Here is a 20,170-nt window from a genome sequence, read left to right as displayed (position 1 = left end):
TTTTAAAAAGTATTAGCAAAATGTACCTATGTTATAAAAAGTAAAAGTACTCATTATGCAGATATTAACATGTACTCCTCTCTCACAGTGTTATATTTTGTAGAAGATATTATTTTACTACTAAATAGTACATGTAAGAGTGTTTGTCAACACGAAGCCAATTTTATATACTTTGTATACTGCTGGGTAGATTATTAGTGTAGTATTGCCTCATATAATTATTTTTTGTTAAAGTCATATGTGAAGTAAAAAGTACATTTCCCTCTGAAATGTAGTGGAGAAAATAGAAATAACAATGTAAATATACATCAGAATTGTATTTTAATACAGTACTTAAGTAAATGTACATCCCAAGTATTGTACTTAAATATAATTTAGAGTTACTTTCCACTGGAGTATTTACGTTTTCTGCTACTTTATACTTCTACTCCACTACATTTTGAATGTAAATATTGTACTTTTTACTGAGATACATTTAATTGATGATTTAGGTTATTTAGGTTATAATTAGCTGTTATAATTAGCTGATTCAGATTAATACAAATGAAGGATAATGTAATAATATAGACACAGGTACCCACCAGGACATAAAGTAATTTAATTATGGCCATTCTGCATAATGAGTACTTTTACTTTTAGTCTTTTAAGTATATACTGATGCCAATACTATTGTAGTTTTACTTGAATACAACTTTGAATGCAATACTTTTAACGGTATTTTTACGCTGTGGCATTACTATTTTTTGCTATTAAAAGATATGAGTACTTCTACCGCCACTTCTCAACAATTTACGGAAGTACAGTAGTTGAGTAAATGTACCTTTAGTGGTGTTTAGTGTTTTTAATGTGATATCAATGATGTGAGCTGGTAGCGTCATCAGGGGGGCGCTATCCTACGTCAGATAACAGACAGCAACGACATCCAATCGAAAGCCTCGCTGTCTTCCCGCTGTTAACCAATCAGAAGCCAGAGGGGGCGTGTCCGGTCCCCGCCCTGCTGCTATTCATCCGCGCCGCACTAAGGTCACTGCTGTCACTCGGTAGCTAACCGGTCGACAAGGAAGCGGAGGAGATCCCACGACAGAAGAAGGTAGCAGAGAAAGAACAACAAAAGCAACATGTCTCTGTCTAACAAACTCACCCTGGACAAGGTGGACGTCAAAGGCAAGCGGGCCATTATGAGGTGAGCGGTTAGCTAGCCCAACCGACGCGGTTAGCGGAGCGGAAATGGGATATCTAGACATTAGCTAAAGCTAAAGCGCTATCTGATATTTTGGACATGTTCTGCTCCACAAACATATAATTCAAGTGGTCTCAAACTGCTTGGTGCTCCCATAGTGACCTTAAACGGATAGTTTACGTAGTTACTTTCGCTGTTTTTCCCCATGTTGCAGTACGTGCCTGTAAGAAGATGCTGAATGGATGCATCCGACATGCAGCTAGGCAGTCCTTCAAAGTAAAAGCAGAGTAACATCACTGCAGTAATGCAAATAATCATTCAATGTATTTGTGACGCACTGATAATCTGAGGAAATTCCGTAGTATTAGGTATTTTGTTTTAGATATTAACATGTACATTTTGTGATCTGTATTTTTATAATGAACAGTGTTGAAGTACTTTCACTCTACTTGAGTAATTGATTTGTATTTTTGCATGAATCTGCAATGCAACCAGTTATCAAATAAATGTAGTGAGGTAAAAAGTACAATATTTCCCTCTGAAATGTAGTGAAGAGTCGAAGTATAAAGTACCGTAAAATGTAAAGTAAATGTACCTTTTTAAAAGTTACATTCCAGCTGATATAAATTACTCTATATACTGCTGAGTAGCTTATAATAATGCATCATGATTCTCAATCAGAATCTGTAAAGTAATGTATTTCTATCGACTGCGATGGCCTCTGTGGATGAATGTCAGAGGTCGAAGTCGGTTTGCTCAGCTCGGTGGTGCAATGAACAGCAGCATAGGACAAGGTTCAAGCCTCCAGCTCGCACTGCTCAGTGGTAGAAGGTTGAGTTAGTCTCTGTGTCGAGGCAACCCGTTACTTCATACCACACCCAGGGCCGGCCTCAGCGTGCCTGCGTGCCTGCGTGCGTGCGTGCGTGCGTGTGTGTGTTTAATGAACTTGTAGCTGCAGACGGGGAGGCACTGTGTGAGCTGCTGGTCCAGAATTAAAATGAAGGAAGGAAGGCGTGATGTCGCTGTAGAGACCCGGTAGTGTCTGACAGAAATCTGTTCAGAAGCCACAATCCAGCAGTAGAGGCCATGAACTGACTTCCAGAAATACTCTTTTTAATCTCTATCAATGGAGCCAAAGAAACTGTTGTGAGCCATCATACCCAATAGCTGAAGGAATTTAGGAATTTAATTTATTGTTCTTAAGTTTTAACTGCAGTTCCTTCAAGGTTGAAATCACCCATTGAGTTTATTTCTGCAGCTCTCATTCGGACAAGTGTGAATTGAGTGTGTACACCAGGGGTCCCCAAACTACGGCCCGCGGGCCGGATGCGGCCCGCCTCCACATTTGGTCCGGCCCCCTGAACAATACCAGAGACGCATTATGATTTTTTTTCAGTCTGCACAATTAATCGAATTTTAATCAGCCAACCACCAGGGGGCGAACGAGATGAGAGCTGTCATGCGCGCACCCTGTAGTAGAAGAGTAGAAGAAGTAGAAGAGACGGGAGCTTGTATCGCGCACGGCGGTGTTCCGCCCCGATCCGCGTGCACGATGCAACGGTCGCTCACCTGCGAGTGGCACGCGAGTAGCATCCCCCCCCCCCCCCCCCCCCCCCCCTCCTCCCATGATCGGGCCCTAGGTCAAACGATATGTTCAGTGATGTGGCCCTCACTGGAAAAAGTTTGGGGACCCCTGGTGTACACGTTTAATCGACTCAACAAAACCTTCAATGATCTTCAGATCCACCCTCACGATGAAGGAGCGGAAAACTACTGCAGTTGTTTGATGGCACGAGAGCTGCTGAGCCGCTGAATTGCTGACTGTTGGGTTTCAAGCTTAGACAATGGCTTGCTGTTATTATAGCATTGTGTGTGTGTGTGTGCAGGCTGATCATGTGTCTCGGTGCATCAGGTCCACAGACAGACAGACAGACAGACGGAGGGAGGTGGTGGTTATGTAACTGCCTGGTGTACGAGGGATGCAGCATGTTCTCATGAGCTGCCAGCTTGTATCGCTGCACGGCTACGTGTGCAACCAGCTCAGTGGTCAGAACAAAGCAAGCGTGTGTGCGTGTGTGCGTGTGTGCGTGTGTGCGTGTGTGTGTGTGGACTGTCTGTCGTTGTTGTCATACAGGTACCAGAATGCAATGCAGCAACAAATCAAGTTGTTTGTACTGTACGAGATGAAGGGGTGGGTATGGTGACAAAATGGATGTGTGCGGTGGATGCACTCGCTCAGAAATGAACAAAAATACGTAAAAGAAATGCTCTTCAACGTAAAATAAAGTTGGCAAAACAAGGGTTAATTTATATGACGTGAACAGGAACCTCACAGTTTTGGAGTGGTCAGAATATTTCATCGGTTTTTGACTTAAAGTTCTTGTCTAAAAAGCCCCATTGTACTCTGATGATGGCACCACACATGAACGCCGTAGAAAAAGGAAATATGGGAAATAACAAAGACGTCCATAATGCGTGGGACATCTCATTCTAGTTTTCTTCTCTTTCAGGGTCGACTTCAACGTTCCCATGAAGGACAAGCATATCACAAACAACCAGAGGTAAAGGCCCATCTCATTTGTGAAGCATGTTCTAAAACCAAAAGGTCTTATTTTATCCTTTCACAAACAAAACATAAAATCTAGAATTACGTGAACATCTTGTTCTTTAATCCATCAGATAAATGGATTTAAAAAAGATTTATTTTAAAGCAGAGCACACGGTTTCTTAAAGAGAAGAGTTTGAATGAGTGTGTTGTGTTGATCTTTAGGATTAAGGCAGCTGTTCCCACCATCCAACACTGTCTGGACAACGGGGCCAAATCCGTGGTGTTGATGAGCCATCTGGGACGTCCTGACGGAAACCGTGTGCCTGAGAAATACTCCCTGGAGCCGGTCGCCGCCGAGCTCAAAACCCTGCTGGGGAGGTTAGTGATGGACTGACTTATCTCTTACAGCAGGTATAAATTCATTCTGATAAAGTTATTTATTAAAGTAATCCACTGTTTTCTTGCTTTGTAATCACCAGTCGAATGCTAACCTCTGCAACAAATATTTACTGTGGCCTCTTCACAATAAAAGCCTCTGGTTCCTGGTTGCAGAAACTGTTCTGTGCATGAGTGTAACATTTAACGGCTTTTTTTACCGAAACAAAAAAATCAGGATGAAAGGGAAACTTAAGTGAGCTGTGTAAAACAATCTAAACGAAACAGAAGCTTGTGGTAAAATAAAAACGTTTCCTCCGACTCTGCAGAGACGTCACTTTCCTGAAGGACTGTGTGGGTGCCGAGGTGGAAGCTGCCTGCGCCAACCCGCCCACCGGATCCGTCATCCTGCTGGAGAACCTCCGCTTCCACGTCGCCGAGGAGGGAAAAGGCAAGGATGCCTCCGGCAACAAGGTGAGGCGACGCCCTGCCTCTTCTCATCGAGGGAGCAGGTGTTCTCTCGCTGGTATACTGTAAATATCACAACCTATTTCAGTCTCGGATCGAAAGATTATGATTCAGATGTATGGAGCTGGAGCTGTTAGGTGCTGTCTGCTTTCTGCTGGTTCACCTGGAGGAGAAACGCAGAGTCACTCCAGCTGGAGTGTCCGCATGAAACGGCTGAGTCACCGTCTGGTAGTGTCAGGAGAGGTGCAGAGAGACTGACCGTGTTAGCAACAACCTTCCATTTGCAACCTACTGCAGTGCATGTTTACTTAACAATGCATTTGAATTGGAAAGAAATGTGTAATTTAATATAATGCAGCATCTGTTAATGAGGTGATTTCTAAGTGTCTGAAATCTTAATTTACTGCTCACTATAGAGGAAACTATTAAGTTCTTATTATACAGGAAATGATATGGTTTAGTGAACGTTTTAGATTAAAACATCTCAGGGTTTTCAGAACAAAATGAACGAGCTCTAGTGGTCCACTGAGATGTGCTGGACTCATCGGTCTGCGGTGGATCAGCAGTGCTGACCTCCTGACATTTACCCTGAAGGTCCCGGCAGGACGTGTTGCTTTTCCTGTCCTGATAGGCCTGCTTGGTATGCGGCCCGTGTGGGTTGGTTTTCTACTGTACAGCATCAGACTTTAGTTTCAGTTCATCAAACAAACATTTCTCAGACGGAGGCTGGAATAATCTTGCAAGAAGAATCGCAGACGTGTGTCCCAACTCCTCCATGATAATACTCTGAATTACATGTGCAACAAAGACCAGCGTGGCCTTTTCTAACGGAGCGTTTTAGGAGACAGTAGAAGCTCAGCAGTACATTTGTTAATCTGAAGTTGGGACTGTAGGAATCGGTATCAAGCGCGCGGCTCTTGTGTGACATTTGAACGACACTGAAGAGCTCTCCTGACCTTTCTGCTGCCCTCCGGTCACACGGTCGCACCCTTCAACTGTGAAAGAGCAGCAGGAACCTGATCCACAATGATCCCTCTATCACTCTCTCACTCTCTCACTCACTCAATGAATGAATGTTGTCAGTAGTGAAGGAAGAAAAGTAATGATACCACACTGGAAGTACTCCACGACAAGTAAAAACTCCTGCGTTCAAAACCGTGATTAAGTAAAAGTATGCAAGTTTTATAAGCAAAATGTATTTAAAGTTCTAGTACTCAATGTGCAGTAATGTTCCCTGTCAGTGTTTTTAACGTTGTCTCTGTGTCATAGTATAGCATGTTATAAAAAGTAACTGAGCCCATGTGAAGCACAAGCAGAGACCTGTTAGTAGAAACCTATTAAAGCCATTCCCTGTCTCTCTCTTCGTCCCTCAGACGAAGGCCTCTCAGGCGGACATTGACTCCTTCAGGGCGTCTCTGTCCAAACTGGGAGACGTTTACATCAACGACGCCTTCGGCACGGCTCACAGAGCCCACAGGTGAGCAGCACGGTGATCAATGGAGGACGGAAGCAGTGGCGTGTGTGATCGTGTGACGTGATGGTGATATCTCCTGCTCCTCTTCCTCCTCTCTCACAGCTCCATGGTGGGGGTGAATCTGCCTCAGAAGGCGGCCGGCTTCCTGATGAAGAAGGAGCTGGACTACTTTGCCATGGCGCTGGAGAAGCCTCAGAGGCCCTTCCTGGCCATCCTCGGAGGGTGAGTTCAGTTCAACAACTCGTCAAGCTGCAAAGAGCTGGTGGGCGTCAGACCGTACTCCGACCTGCGTTAATAAACAATGGATTCACATGAAGTCTTCACATAAAGACCCAGCTGGCCGTCCAGGAATAGCGACGATAAGCTCGTTACGTAATCTGTGGTGTCACGGTACAACTGCTTTCTTCAAGACACTAGGCGGAGATAATGGTACGATAATAAACTTTATTTATATGAGATGAGTTATACACGGTGTAGTATTTTTAGTTAACATCCCCACTTGTTATTTCAAGAATAGTTTCAGTTTGTTTGATGAATGATTGCAGATCAGCTGAACATTTCTAACTGAAATGCATTTAAACTTTATTTAGTGACAAATACCCGGTGCATTTGGGAGCACCGGTGTTTGTTAACTGGTGGGGAAATGTCCTCACCTTGACATCTTTAGTTGTAACCAAAGCAGACCGAGAAGAAAACAATTTATTACGCTAAAAGCAAGAAAATGCTGCCAGCTCACACATCTTCCTGAGGTCAGATGTGTCTGTGCTGCTGCAGGTGGTTCTGCATGTGCTGTGTTTTGGTGGTGAAGCCGCTGTTAAAGTCTCTCAGTTTAACCGAGCTGCTGGTGGCCACATTTTTGGCCTCATGTCAGAGTCCATTTTAAACCGGAGTTCAGAGTGCACCTGTCTCAGCGTGGAGCAGCTCAGCCAATCACCTTCTCCCAGGTCACAAACAGAGGACACTGATCATCAGCCAACAACAGACGCGTGTTTAAAGGTTGTAGTTCTGCCTGTGTGATCGAAGATGTTTTCATCAATGAGTTGTTGATGCAGTCAGTTTTTCAGTACTGCATGTACATATCTGTCTAACTACTCTCTATATAGGCGTCTCTTATCTCTACTGATGTGTGCCGCCTCTCTCTCTCTCTCTCTCTCTCTCTCTCTCTCTCTGTGTGTCTCAGAGCGAAGGTGAAAGATAAGATCCAGCTGATCAACAACATGCTGGATCAGGTCGATGAGATGATCATCGGCGGCGGCATGGCCTTCACCTTCCTCAAAGTCCTCAACAACATGGAGGTGAGGAGGACGGAACGATGCTTTTTTATTTCACACAAACTCAACGTACAGCCTCCCATCCATACAACATGCAGTGGTAGCCCTCTGTACATATACAATGTACAATAGCTGATTCTGCATGCTTTTAGTGGGCAAAACGTAAACGAATAAATATGTTTACAGTGATTTTTACAACACAGAATGATTATGTTAAAGTCAATCTAAAGTCCATTCCCCTCCATTGTCTTGAGATGGAGAGACTGATATCTCACATTAAATCATGATTAGATACCTACGAGTGTGGAAACATGGTCTTTTGTAATTTAGGTGAACTGACCTTTTCTTTTTTTTTTTTTTTTAAACAAAAGCTTTTCTTTTCATAACTTTTTCTTCGAGGTCATATTTTGGTCATGAACGTGACGCCAACAAAACAGAGTCGCTCTTATCTCTCCTGGTGGTGAGCAGCTTTTATTCCGTCTGTAAGACGACGCTTCCTCTGAGAGTTGAAATGGGATTAGTTAGTTTAATTGAACTAGTTAGTTTAATTGAATTCTAGAATGTTGAAGGGACAACCAATCGCAGAGCTCCCTGACATGTTTCTTACCTAGCAACTAGTCAAAGGAAGATTCTGATTGGACGGGACGCAGGTGGATTTTCTTTTTCTTCTTCTTTTGTGCAGCTTAATTTACATTTGTGTTAAGGTTTATTTTGACTTGTTGTAAACATTTGGGAAGACGCTTTGATCTCGGTGTCTGTGAAGTGAGGCTTTTTTTTTAAATCTTAAAATAAATGAGAAAAAAAGCTGCACTAATTAAGAGTTTTATGTAAAATTATACCTGTTTTATCTCTTTGTCAGGTTGTTGCAGAGACAAAGTTCTCATGTACACAAACTTTTGGACTTTTTAGTAATAACTTAAAAGAACTTTGGACAGTCAAATCTAGAACTAAATTCACAGAACACCTTCACTGTGTAGTGCTGGGGGAACCAAAGCAAATACTAAGTATGTAATCCATCATGCCTTCTTTTCAAAGCTTTTGAAACAAACTTAAAAACATCAAAATGAAACAACCATAAATAGATTTTGATCATCTGAACACCAGATATGATATTTCAGGGTTTTCAATTTAATGGGAAATGAACTTTCTCTATCAGCATCAGTTCTACAATTCAAAAGAAAATGGGAAACATCGCAAACATTCTGTTTTGGCATATATATCGTTTTCATAAATTGACCCCTCTCTCCCCCTCTCTTTAGATCGGTACCTCCCTGTACGATGAGGAGGGAGCCGGCATCGTCAAGGACCTGATGGCCAAAGCAAAGAAGAACGGCGTTAAGATCACGCTGCCCGTCGACTTCGTCACCGCTGACAAGTTTGACGAGAAAGCCACCGTCGGCACCGCAACCGTCGCTGCTGGCATCCCCGCCGGCTGGATGGTGAGAAGAGAAGATCTATCTGATCTTGTTTCCACGTCACAGATTTGTTTTTATTTCTGTTGCCGTAATAATCTCCTCTGCAGGGTTTGGACTGTGGACCGGAGAGCTATAAGGCCTTCGGGGATGCCGTGGGCAGGGCCAAGCAGATCGTCTGGAACGGCCCGGTCGGTGTGTTCGAGTGGGACAACTTTGCCAAAGGGACGAAAAACATGATGGACAAAGTGGTCGAGGTGACCAAAACGGGCTGCATCACAATCATCGGTAAGAAAGACAAAAGTTCACTGAAGTCTCCTGACTGTCTAATCAACCTCTGAGTCTCCTGTGCACAATGTTCTCAGTCGTCAGACACCAAATACTTCACACGTCCATGTACGGATAACAAAATACTCCATGAAATCCTTCACAAACTGCAGCAGCACACATGTTGTCTACCAGCTGAAATGTGCCCGTGGGCTGGTTTATGTTGGACAAACTCAAAGAAGACAAAACATGGATTATGATATTGATGTGCACAGGCCCACCATCTCTGCAGCGTCGTTAAAGTTCAGGGGGAAATGTAGTTCTTACGCACAATTAAAGGCTGCAAATAACTCAGAAGTTCTCCGTCTGCGAGCTCAAGGATCCCCGAGCTCTGAGGTAGAGGTCTTTTTGTTTTTAAGATGTTATAATAAACCTTTGAAACGTGTGATTTGTGTTTGTGTCCAGGCGGGGGCGACACCGCCACCTGCTGCGCCAAGTGGAACACAGAAGACAAAGTCAGCCATGTTAGCACAGGAGGCGGAGCCAGCCTGGAGCTGCTGGAGGGTGAGTGACTGAAACAGGATGATCATTCACAAATAGAATAATAAACACCAACATGATCAGTAAATCATTCCAGTGTTTGTCATTGAAGCTTGGTGTTACTGACAGTGTTTGCTGTCTCTCTTTCAGGTAAAGTCCTGCCAGGTGTGGACGCACTGAGCAGCGCCTAGACTTCCCATCAGCCCGCTGGTGTTTGCGTGAATGTGTGCGTGGAGAGAGGTGGGTGTCTGCTCCTGTTTAATCATGAAACGTTTAAAAATGAAACACCTGCTTTAACAGCCATTTCATCTTTCTATTCCATCTTTAAAACCAGAGGTTAATTTCCTTTGCCTCAGATCTGTCAACGCTGTCTGTAACATTCTGAGGAAATAGATCATTCATTAGATCAAACGGCTTGTTAAAGTGGAAGTTTTCAAACGGCTGATGCGTTGTTACCGTCGCTTGAATCTAAGTTTAGTCCGGCCGCTCAGTCCCGAGATACTCAAGCACTGGCTCTTGTGTGTGTTTGTGTGTTGCTGCGTCACTTTTGCATAACCACCCACTTGGAAACATCCCTGCAACGCCCACAGTAAATATGATACCACAGTTCATGTGATGTACGTAGAAGTTCTGTCTTTAAAACCTTGTTGTTGGTTTCTGAGCAGCTTCAGACGGAGCCGAGATGTCTGCTGATCTGTTCAGAATAATAAATCTGTCTCTGTGTGAAAAAACGTCTGTCACTGTGTCCTTTTTATTTGAACGATCTGTAGTAATCAGAGAGTAACTCACGACACAATGGTCTCATAACAGGTTATTATAAAGACGCATCAACTCAGAAAACAGTGGGGGAATGTAAGTACATTTTCTGAAGCACAAATTAGAGGAATGTACTTACTTTCTACTCCTTTACATCTCAGAAGTATATATGTACTTTTTACTTCACTACATTTATCTGAAAGCTTTGATACTTCTAAAAATTATGATTTTTGCACACAAAACATGGAAATGTACAAGTACAGCTGAAACGGATCAGACGATAAATCTATTAGTTATCCTGCATGTGTGACTTTTAATGAGAAATCCTTCATATCTCCAGTAGAAACAACAAATATATATTTATAATGTATAGGTTTATAGAAAGAGCGAGGTCAACTGGTGCAAAAAAGAAATTAGGAAAATGTATTATAAACAAACAAAATCAATACCAAATCTATATTTACACCACTGATAAATACAAATGAAAAAGTCATTGTTTAAATCCAAGGCATATAATAGGCTTTAATAAACTTTCCTGTTAAGATCTGCTTTGAACCAGCTTAAAAGACCTCTGCAGCTTTCTTGAATCTGTTTCAGTCACAAGTAACGTGATTTTAAAAATGAATAGTCTCTTCCTAAATGTCACTTAATAAAGTTCTCATCATATTCTTCAACACCAGAAGTACCAAAACATTGAAGAATACCAACGAGGAACCATCTCTTTCATGCTTTTGTTGTGTTCCGTATGTTTGAATTGGATTTATCACCACAAAACTAAAGCCTCAGTTTGAACATGCAATCGAGGTACATGAGCACTTTATTCACATCATCACTTTATTCACATCGTTTTATTCACATCATCATTAGCAAATGAAAAAACAGCTTCAGTGCAGCTTCAGTTTGACAGAAAGTTCAGAGTGCAGGCCGATGTTTTCTGGCGGCGTCCACATCAGGTGCCGTCTTCATTCACATAATCCGGCACATCTGTCATAACTAATTACAAAAAACTATTTTATTTTCAATAATATTTCAATCATTTAGTCTTCCTGTAAAACAAAATTATGATTTTTGCTATAATGTAAGCTAGTACCAACCAGCTCCAACCAATAATACATAAATACTAGGGGTGTAACAATACACGTATTCGTATTGAAACGTTCGGTACGAGGCTTCACGGTTCGGTACGCTTTACGAACCGAACAATGCGTTTGAATAATACTATTGCAATTGGAAAATGCAGAAGCTTGAATTGTGGGAAATTTCTCTCTGTGGAGCCACTGCGTTCAACAAGGTAACAGTCAACTGACACCTGCCTGACCGCAGCGTTTAGGTAGCTACTCCCTACTGATTCAAACAGGGCTAAAGGTATATGTATAGCCGCGGATATGAGACCCTACTCTGGAGTGGAAAACCAGGCTGTACTGACATGCTTAATGCTATTGAGCCCCATGACACTACTCATTCACGAGCCCATTTAAAACAGAGAATAAAATGTCCGACAACAGACGGCCGGAAGTCACGGGCTACATAAAGCTAGCTGACTGTAACGACACAAATAGGCCGATGTCATTAATCTAGCGTCCTCAGAAAGCATCAGCAGTGCGGCGGATCTCTCGCTTCCTCCAAAGATCAGAGAGAGTGTGACCTTTCTTTCACAGAAGCACAACAGCAGCCCACGTGTTCAAGACAAAGCAGGAGTTGCTGCAGCTTCCTGTACACAAATTAATCCATCATTGTTCAAAGTAAACTAAGAACAGACTTTATGATGGCATTTCTGCTTTTTTTGCTGTATTGAACCGTGCCGTACCGAACCGTGGCCCTACTGTGTCGTATTGAACCGAAACGAGAATTTACACCCCTAATAAAGACACACATGCAAACAAACAAAAAACAGGAACGCAGAAAAGACATATTTGGCTTTTCCATTCTTTGATTGTTTTGGTTGTATTGATTCTTATGGTGTGAGGTTTTTTATTTTTTCTCCTAAAGTAAGTCTATGATAAACTGTGTAGCCGAACTACAGACACTCGGCTCCGTCAGGACAAAATGTACCGACTGAAACCACAATATCTGATCCAACGGCCACTACAGCATAAAATCATGCATTCTATTATCATATCAGACTTTCAGTTTATGTTTCAGTAGTTTTAACTTTTTTACAAATTACCCATTTTCTCATGTTTGCCCTATGGGGCAATACATACATGCTGTGTTCCCACTGTTTCTCCACTAGGGGCATTGCTGCTGTATTATTGGGCACGACAGTGTTTGATCCAATGCTCCGAAACAATGTTGATGCTAATAATTGACACAATCGGTCTGCGAAAAGAAAAGACCCACAACACTTAGTATAGAGAAAATAATTCAATTGTTGTGCCGTTCTTTGTTCTTTTTATGCAGACATGTTTGTCCTCCAAGTAAATCAAAGCAACTTTTTTAGGGTTAACGATGACTGAAAACATTAATAATTAGTTTTAAAATAGTTGCAGATTAATTGTATTGAACTAAAGATGTAGCTCTGCTTGTGCTGATTCAGTCTATAGGTTCACTTCTGCTCAGGTACACTCTTCTGCTTGGGTAGAGTATTTTGGTGCCAATTACAGATAAACACAAAACCATAGAATATACCGCAGTTTAATGAATAAATATTATTTATGGCACTCACTGTCTTTTTGCTCCTGCACAACTTGGTCCAGAAACTCTGAGTTCTCGTAGTCGTCCTCGTCTGTTTGGTGAAACAGCAGTTTGAATGAGTCGGAACTTTAGCGTCTGATTATTTTGATATTTTTAGATTTTTTTGACGTCAGTGTTTTGATGGAAGGATTGAACTAACCATCTTTACTTGATAATGAAGTGTGGATGTTAGCATAGACACCTGGAGTCTGATCAGCATCTATAAAAGCATAAGAAAGGGCATATAATGAATGTTAAACCAAAGAATAATTAGTTATAAACATATTTTCAAGTCTTTTAAAAGTACGTCAATGCATTTCACATATTATTTAATCTAGTTTAAAGGGTAAAGTGCAGATGCTCACCAGTTATTCTTGCGCTCTGTTCATTTTCATACACTGAGATTGCGAGTGGAGCTCTATAAGACGATACACAAATATGACGTGTTTTTTTAATATATATTAAAAACATATTTTTGGATATAATATGTCCAAATATAGAAAAAAATAGCTTCAAAACTTACACATATGTGTGTTCCTCGGCTGCAGCACAGTAATGACACATGTGTGAAAAATTACTAACACTTAAAGATACCTGTATTTATTGTGTGTGTGTGTGTGTGTGTGTGTGTGTATTTACCATTTGAGATATTTTGATAGTCTGACTGTTCATCCATTACAGCTGGAGCACAAAGTCATTCAATTTACACCTCTTGCAGATTAAAGTGTTGAGATCTTTGACATGAGAATGAACATGAGGATCTTACCTGTTGAAAAGTCCTCAAATTCCTCTTGTGTTTCACTGAAAAACAAATACATTAGAAGTTTTATGTCAAGACAAAGTTTATTTTTGGATTATATGTCATATTATGAATCTCCCCACAGAGAAGAGTTCTCTTGCTAAAATCACAAAGTGCTCTCTTTACAGTTTTTATGTGTGTACAGATCAAAACAAAAGAGATAAAACGAGTTAATTAGTTATATTTTTGAAGTGTTTCTAGGTGTTTTCTTTTTTTTACTTTGAACAGAGCCAGGCTAGCTATTTCCCCCTGTTCCCAGGCGTTATGCTAAGCTAGGCTAGCCACGTCTCTCCAGCTCTGTACCGAATGTACAGACATGTGATTCATATCAATCTTCTCATCGCACGCTTGGACAGAAAGCATAAGCGTATTCCCGTATAAAATGTTGAACTGCTCCCACAAGTGGCTGCAAGATTAGCTGATGTGTGTCAGTATACATACACTGTGGTTGAAGTGATCTGATTGGCTCTGGTGACTGAAAAAGAAAACGTCAAAGTTTAGTTCAATACAGTTCTGGAAGTAGTTCAGAAAAGTAACTTAAGCTGTCAGACAAATGTAGTGCAGGAAAAAGTACAATATGTCTCTAATAATAATTAAGTTAAGCAGGAGTATCTCAAAGTTGTACTTAAACACACGTACTGTAACATTTCATGTGAATAATGAATAGAAATGAATCCTCACTTGCCTGTTTTTGATTGCGTCACAGCAAACAAACTTCCCCCACGTTGACTGTCGGGATATAGTTTAACATGGATGTATTAAATTAAGAGAAAAAAATCACCTGTGTTACCTGTATAACATTCCATATGTTCTATAAACTCAATACATTTTCCATAACTGGGAGATGAAAACCTTTTCTTAAGTCCATATGGTGTCAATCATATATATCATCAGTAAGAAGCATCTTAATTTCAGTCTTAATTGAGATGAATGTTTACAACAGACAGGTAATAATTTCCCTTAACGACTCGAGAATGTGAAGCAAATACTCACAATATCTGCGGGTTGTATATTTGATGCTCCTCGTGTATGGTCTCTGCAAGAAATACAAAGCAGATGAAATGGTAGCGTGTGATACTTCTAACCCACAGTATTTTTCAACACTTTGATCAAATCTGCCTATGAAGACAGTTGTGTGTGCAGTGTGTAAACTAACAGGACTGAATGATTTATACAGGTTAGTAAGAGCTCATTTTAGAAACTGGAAAATGTTTGTGGCGTTCCATTTGAAGCGCCTCAGGGCCTCTGTAGCTTATCAGAGCATCGGCTTTAAGTGTGTTTCCATCGGTCTGTTCTTATGTGTTTCAATTTGCATATAAATAAGAAACCTCAATAAAAATGCTTGGAATGAAATAGCGGACAAACAGCGTTTCCTCTTTGCTGAGGTGGAAAAGTTGGTAAAAGTGCAACAGGAACAGACTTAACGAATAAATGATGACGTACAGTTGAAGCCAGTGGAGAAATATAACTTAAGTACATTTACTCAAGTACTATACTGAAGTACATTTACTCAAGTACTGTACTTTGTACTGTACAAATTTGAGGTTCTTGTGCTATACTTTTCTAATTTTGCTCCACTATGTTTATCTGACACATTTTGTTACTTTACAAATATATTTGCACACAAAACATATTAAAAGTTTATAAAATATGTTTTGTTATTAATTAAACTACCCAACAGTTTCTACAAGTACAGCTGAAACGATTAGTCGATGAATCAATTAACCAATTGACAGAAAGACAATCAACTTTTTTCATGTAAACATTTCACGGTTTCTGCTTCACAAACACGAAATTTGCTTTTCATTTAATAATGTTAATAATTGTAATGTATTAGTGGTGATGTTGAGCTTTGAACTGTTTGTTGGACAAAACAAACAATGTGAAGGTGTCATTTTTCACTATTTTTACAAACCAAACAATCAATCGATTAATGGAGAAAATAATCAGCTAATTAATCCATAATGAAAATAATCATAAATAGTTATAAACGAGCTCCTCTTCCACCAACTACAACAGTAAAATCCTGCTTTAACATTAATGCATGAGTCATAATAATCTGAGGATATAATATATAATAGTATAACAGGTTGATTTAGAATTTCTATTTGAGTAAAAACAATGGAAATTTGCTCAGAGTTTAGCTGTCTGGAGTCTTGGGCCGTGTCCGAAATAACATGCTAACATGGTATCTTTTCAAGGAAAGTCGCCACTGACGCCCAGTTCGTAATATAGCAAATATTTAAATACAGCAATACGTTCATCAGTTGGCCCGTTGGCTCATTCACCATTGTGTTACCTCCTTTGGCGATAGATGGGGACTTAACAGACATTTATTTACATGAAAATCTTTGCGATTGTCACTTTAAACACAATACTTGAGTAAAGATACTTAGTTTCATTCCACCGCTGGTAAAAAACTCTGTCGAGCATCTCTGCTTGCTTGCTCCGTTTAAGGTGTAGACATGATGATGATAATACAGAGGACATATACTAACTTGAGCCCAGATTGAAAAGTTGCTTCCCCACAAATGTAGCCTGTAAATAAAGTTAAACAGCTCACACTTGACTGAGATCGAGTAGTTCTGCCTGCAGCATGCACATGTCACACACTATCACACTGGTCCGGCCTCTGAGGTATAAATGAACTTACTGGATTTTTTCTTGCATCGCAGGCAGAGAACAGACAGCAGACTTAACCACATGACTGACACAACAGTCAGGGCTGCCGCCAGCGCGCTGAAGTTTCCGATCATGCCTAAAAGACACAGAAGCAGAAATAAATAAAAAGAAATAAAAAACCTATGATGGGAGCTCAAATTAGACTGACTTTAACTGCCGTCTACAGGTCAACTATCAACAGTTATTCTCTGTCATGGTTGAAGTGGCTGCTGTTTTCCTGTTAACAAGGCCGAGCGGTCCACAGGATGTGGTTGTCCAAAACAAAACTGAAACCTGGTTTGCCTCCTTTGTGTACGAGACTTATACAGTGCAGTTAGTGCACTGCCCTTTAAGAAGCATCAGTAGTGGAAAGTAAGTACAAGTTCAACGTACTTGTACTTTGCTTGTGTTTCCATTTTATGCAACTTTGCACTTCACACTCCACTACATGTTAGAGGTAAATATTGTACTTTTTACTCCACTACATTTGTCTGACCGCTTTGGTTACTTTTCATTGTACAGTTTCTCATCTCCTTCCTGTCCAGTGAAAACGATGTATCTCCAGATAATAAACTGAAGGATGAAGTGTTTCTTTATGTGCTAAATTTAACATAATATTCTCTGCTAAATAAACGGAAAACATTAAAAGAAAACAGTTCTGTTTTTTTTCTGAGCTCATGAAAAGTTGACTTCTTACAGGACAGCGATGTCACAAACATATGATGATCTCATGTAATATGATGCATTACTGTAGATCAAACCAGCCAACAGTATATAAACCTTAAACATGAATGCAGCAGTATTATTCATCAAGAGACATCATATAACCCGATAAGCAGTTATGGATAATGGATGTAGTGGATACTTAAATGATTGTACTTAAATAACGTTAAAGTTTTGAATGCAGGACTTTGCAGTATGAATGCAGAATGCAGTACTTTCACAGTGTGGTATTAATACCACAAAAATTACCCTGTCTGTATATATAATATTTTAGTATTTTAGTTCTTTAGTTATACTTAGTTACTGTGGATGTTGTACTTTTTTACTTAGTTGTTATTCTTACTGTTTATTACTTATTACTTACTTATTTCTTATTTATATTACTTGTTGCTCTTGTTTTTTTCCCTCTGTATCTTGTGTGCACTGTCCACTTTGCTGCTGTGACCCTGTGAATTTCCCCACTGCGGGACTAATAAAGGATTATCTTATCTTATCTTATCCCTTTACTTCAGTCAAGGATCTGAATACTTCTGCCAACCCTGCTTATCCCACAACTTGAATGCAGTTAGGTTGGTGGTGTCAAAGCCAAAGATTTTATTAAGACTCATGACACACGCTAATAGGTGTTAGTAAGTGTTGCAACAAATCTACACAGATTGATCTCAAATGAAGTAAAACCAAATATAAAGGCAGCGTCACACCAGTGTTAAAACGTTGACATTTTGCAGTGAAGTCAGTTGATTCACTCTCATGGGCGAAGTTCACAGAACTTTGGTGAACTTTGATACGATAGGTGTGTTGTCTTTTAGCATCTTTTGGGCTCTGTGCAGGCACCTCAGCTCACCGATTAATCCCAGACGTTCGGTAGACGGGTACCAATGATGCTCTGGGGCGGTTCTAATAACCCGATGCAGAGTCCGCCTGTCCTGGGTCAGTTTGTGATGTTTCCTGTCAGGATGCTCTCTACTGCTCCTCTGTAAATCATACTTCTACTATATTTCAGATGGAAAGAGTGTACTGCTTACTCAGCTACATTTATTTGATAACTTAAGTTACTTTGCAGATTTAGATTATTAACCCAAAGTATAAATAAACAACTAAGAAATAATAAAATACTCAATTACAATAAAAGTCTGGAATTCAAAATGTTACCCAAGTAAAAGTAAAGAAGTATTAGCAGCAAAATATACCTATATATATATATGGTATCAAAAGTAATCATAAGTAGTATTAGTAGTAACATAACTCTGTGAAAATACAAATACTCCAATATTTTTACTTCGTAAAAGCATAAGTACCAGACTATGAAAATACTCCATCACAAGTAAAAGTATATAGGCTATTACTTTAGTTCAAGTAAGAATTACAGGCATAAGTACTCAAACACACACATTTTAAGATAATATTAGACTAATAGACTGATGCTTTAACTCACTCAAATGACAGAGTTCCGATATGTTTTCAGTGGTCCGGCTGCCTTCATTCTTCAGACAATAGCAGCAGCACAAGCTCTTCTTCCTCTTTCAACACCTCGCCACATCCGTCAAACTCGAGACGGAGAAGATCTACAATCTATGTGTGGTCAGAAAAGTGGGCACGAAAAACGTCACTCTGGTTCAACTGCTTGTACTGTTTTTACAGATGCAGATGTTATTCGCAGTGGTGGACGAAATAGTACCTCTTTCTAAAAAGACTTACAAATATACGTATAATGGAAAAATGTGCTTAAAGTATTGAAATAAATGTAAATATATATAAATGTTTTTAAATTGTACTGTAAAAACGTTTTGCTGCTAATGTAGTTAATTTATGAAAAATAATGTGGAACACAGTAATCTGTAGGCTCTATAAAATGCTGTATGATTTGTTGAAGACAGTGTCATGGACTCAAGCATTGCTCAACGAAACCAATCAGCTACCATGACCCTCCACAGACCCCATAAAGCAGGGGTGTCCAAACTTTTTTCAAAGAGGGCCAGATTTGATAATGTGAAGATGCCCAAGGGCCAACAGTCCCTGCTGACATTATTTTAAACAATACAAGTTGCCTATACATACACTATTATTTAATAATTATATTTTCAATGACACAGCAGGGATAATTTTATTTTAAATATGATCTTTAAAATGTAGCATTCTGGTGTACTCTGAGAAGAAAATTAAGTGATAAGACATTTACTTTAAGCAAAAAACGAATTTATTATTCAGTTATTAATCAGTATTTCAGCTCTGGTTGAACAGCTGGATAGTTTTTTTCAATCTATTATTATTATTAACCTTTTATGTAGACAAAATCCATTGAACGAGGTCTCATTTTCAAAAGTTTGTCATTTAAAAACAAAGATAGCAAGAGTAGCGATAACCATCGCCTGTACAAATAAAGTGATTAGTTTTCATTGAACCCCGTTACTGTATTAACTTCCACTGTTACTGTAAAGCTGTTAGAATTGTGGCCTATCTTCTATTTGCAAATAATATGCATTCAATCCAGTTCAATTATTTAAATTAGAATGAAGAGTAAAGTAATAGCTGTGATCTATACACACCTCTGCATTAGCAACCCGCTGAAATGAAGATACAGGCACCTTAACCCTCTCTATCAATACTTCAGGGCCCTGTTGGGACCGGAAGTACACTGGCTGTGGTCATCACAGTGAACAGTGTCTGGGAGTGTGATGAGAGGGCACGTGAGCCCTTGTTACTGTAGTTCATCTCCTTGGAGCAGAGGCAGCATTTAGCATACCCTGCCTTATCAATATTTCTAAAATACTGCGACAGCAGGAAGCTGTACTCACGTCTGTTTAGAGTAGACCTCCACCTTTATCCAGGCCCAGCTCCACATCTCAGCCCTGCATCAAGCTGCGCTACACAAACAGCGTCCTCTCCCTGAAGCTCTTTGACCTCATCATCTCATCAGTATCTGGGCCTCATCATCGTGGTCTTAGAAGTTATTGTCACCACGAAATCATCCTCATTCTACTTTGAGTTAAAAAAAACAACCAGCCAGCAGATCCGCCGGTGTT

General features: G+C 40.1%; 2 protein-coding genes across 3 annotated transcripts; one reads left to right on the top strand and one right to left on the bottom strand.

Annotated features, from left to right (window-relative positions):
• The first annotated feature begins 1,022 nt into the window (after positions 1–1,022).
• pgk1 (phosphoglycerate kinase 1) lies at positions 1,023–10,266 on the top strand. The gene is made up of 11 exons (XM_079172018.1): positions 1,023–1,183; positions 3,691–3,741; positions 3,951–4,106; positions 4,433–4,577; positions 5,945–6,048; positions 6,148–6,267; positions 7,226–7,340; positions 8,576–8,755; positions 8,839–9,016; positions 9,461–9,559; positions 9,686–10,266. The coding sequence occupies exons 1-11, from the start codon at positions 1,119–1,121 to the stop codon at positions 9,724–9,726; spliced, it is 1,254 nt and encodes a 417-aa protein (XP_079028144.1). The 5' UTR covers positions 1,023–1,118; the 3' UTR covers positions 9,727–10,266.
• An 846-nt stretch (positions 10,267–11,112) lies between these two features.
• Positions 11,113–18,692, bottom strand: LOC306705325 (uncharacterized protein). Of its 2 annotated transcripts, XM_079172052.1 has the most exons (13): positions 18,583–18,600; positions 17,992–18,121; positions 16,417–16,521; positions 14,757–14,799; positions 14,449–14,492; positions 14,205–14,238; positions 13,731–13,765; positions 13,604–13,645; positions 13,488–13,506; positions 13,330–13,382; positions 13,125–13,184; positions 12,957–13,016; positions 11,113–11,284 (listed from the first exon to the last, which is right to left on the bottom strand). In XM_079172052.1, the coding sequence occupies exons 3-13, from the start codon at positions 16,517–16,519 to the stop codon at positions 11,241–11,243; spliced, it is 537 nt and encodes a 178-aa protein (XP_079028178.1). In that variant the 5' UTR covers positions 16,520–16,521; positions 17,992–18,121; positions 18,583–18,600; the 3' UTR covers positions 11,113–11,240. The 2 variants fall into 2 exon arrangements, with proteins under 2 accessions (XP_079028178.1, XP_079028177.1); XM_079172051.1 differs by lacking the exon at positions 17,992–18,121 and having other exon boundaries at positions 18,583–18,692.
• Between the last annotated feature and the right edge of the window lie 1,478 nt (positions 18,693–20,170).

This window comes from Pholis gunnellus (genome assembly GCF_910591455.1).
Source record: "Pholis gunnellus genome assembly, chromosome: 13".
In the NCBI taxonomy this organism is placed as follows: domain Eukaryota; kingdom Metazoa; phylum Chordata; class Actinopteri; order Perciformes; family Pholidae; genus Pholis; species Pholis gunnellus.
This window is presented reverse-complemented; position numbering and strand designations above follow the sequence as displayed.

Bases quoted from the DNA above. Each gene is read 5' to 3' on its own strand.
- LOC306705325 (XM_079172051.1), bottom strand. From the start codon at position 16,519: ATGATCGGAAACTTCAGCGCGCTGGCGGCAGCCCTGACTGTTGTGTCA. The intron at 13,017-13,124 runs GTTAGTTCAATC...TTCACCAAACAG, and splicing joins TTCATTATCAAGTAAAGATG to ACGAGGACGACTACGAGAAC. The intron at 11,285-12,956 runs GTGAGTGCCATA...TTTTGTAATTAG, and splicing joins TGTGCAGGAGCAAAAAGACA to TTATGACAGATGTGCCGGAT.
- pgk1 (XM_079172018.1), top strand. From the start codon at position 1,119: ATGTCTCTGTCTAACAAACTCACCCTGGACAAGGTGGACGTCAAAGGC. The intron at 4,578-5,944 runs GTGAGGCGACGC...TTCGTCCCTCAG, and splicing joins AGGATGCCTCCGGCAACAAG to ACGAAGGCCTCTCAGGCGGA. The intron at 9,017-9,460 runs GTAAGAAAGACA...GTTTGTGTCCAG, and splicing joins GGGCTGCATCACAATCATCG to GCGGGGGCGACACCGCCACC.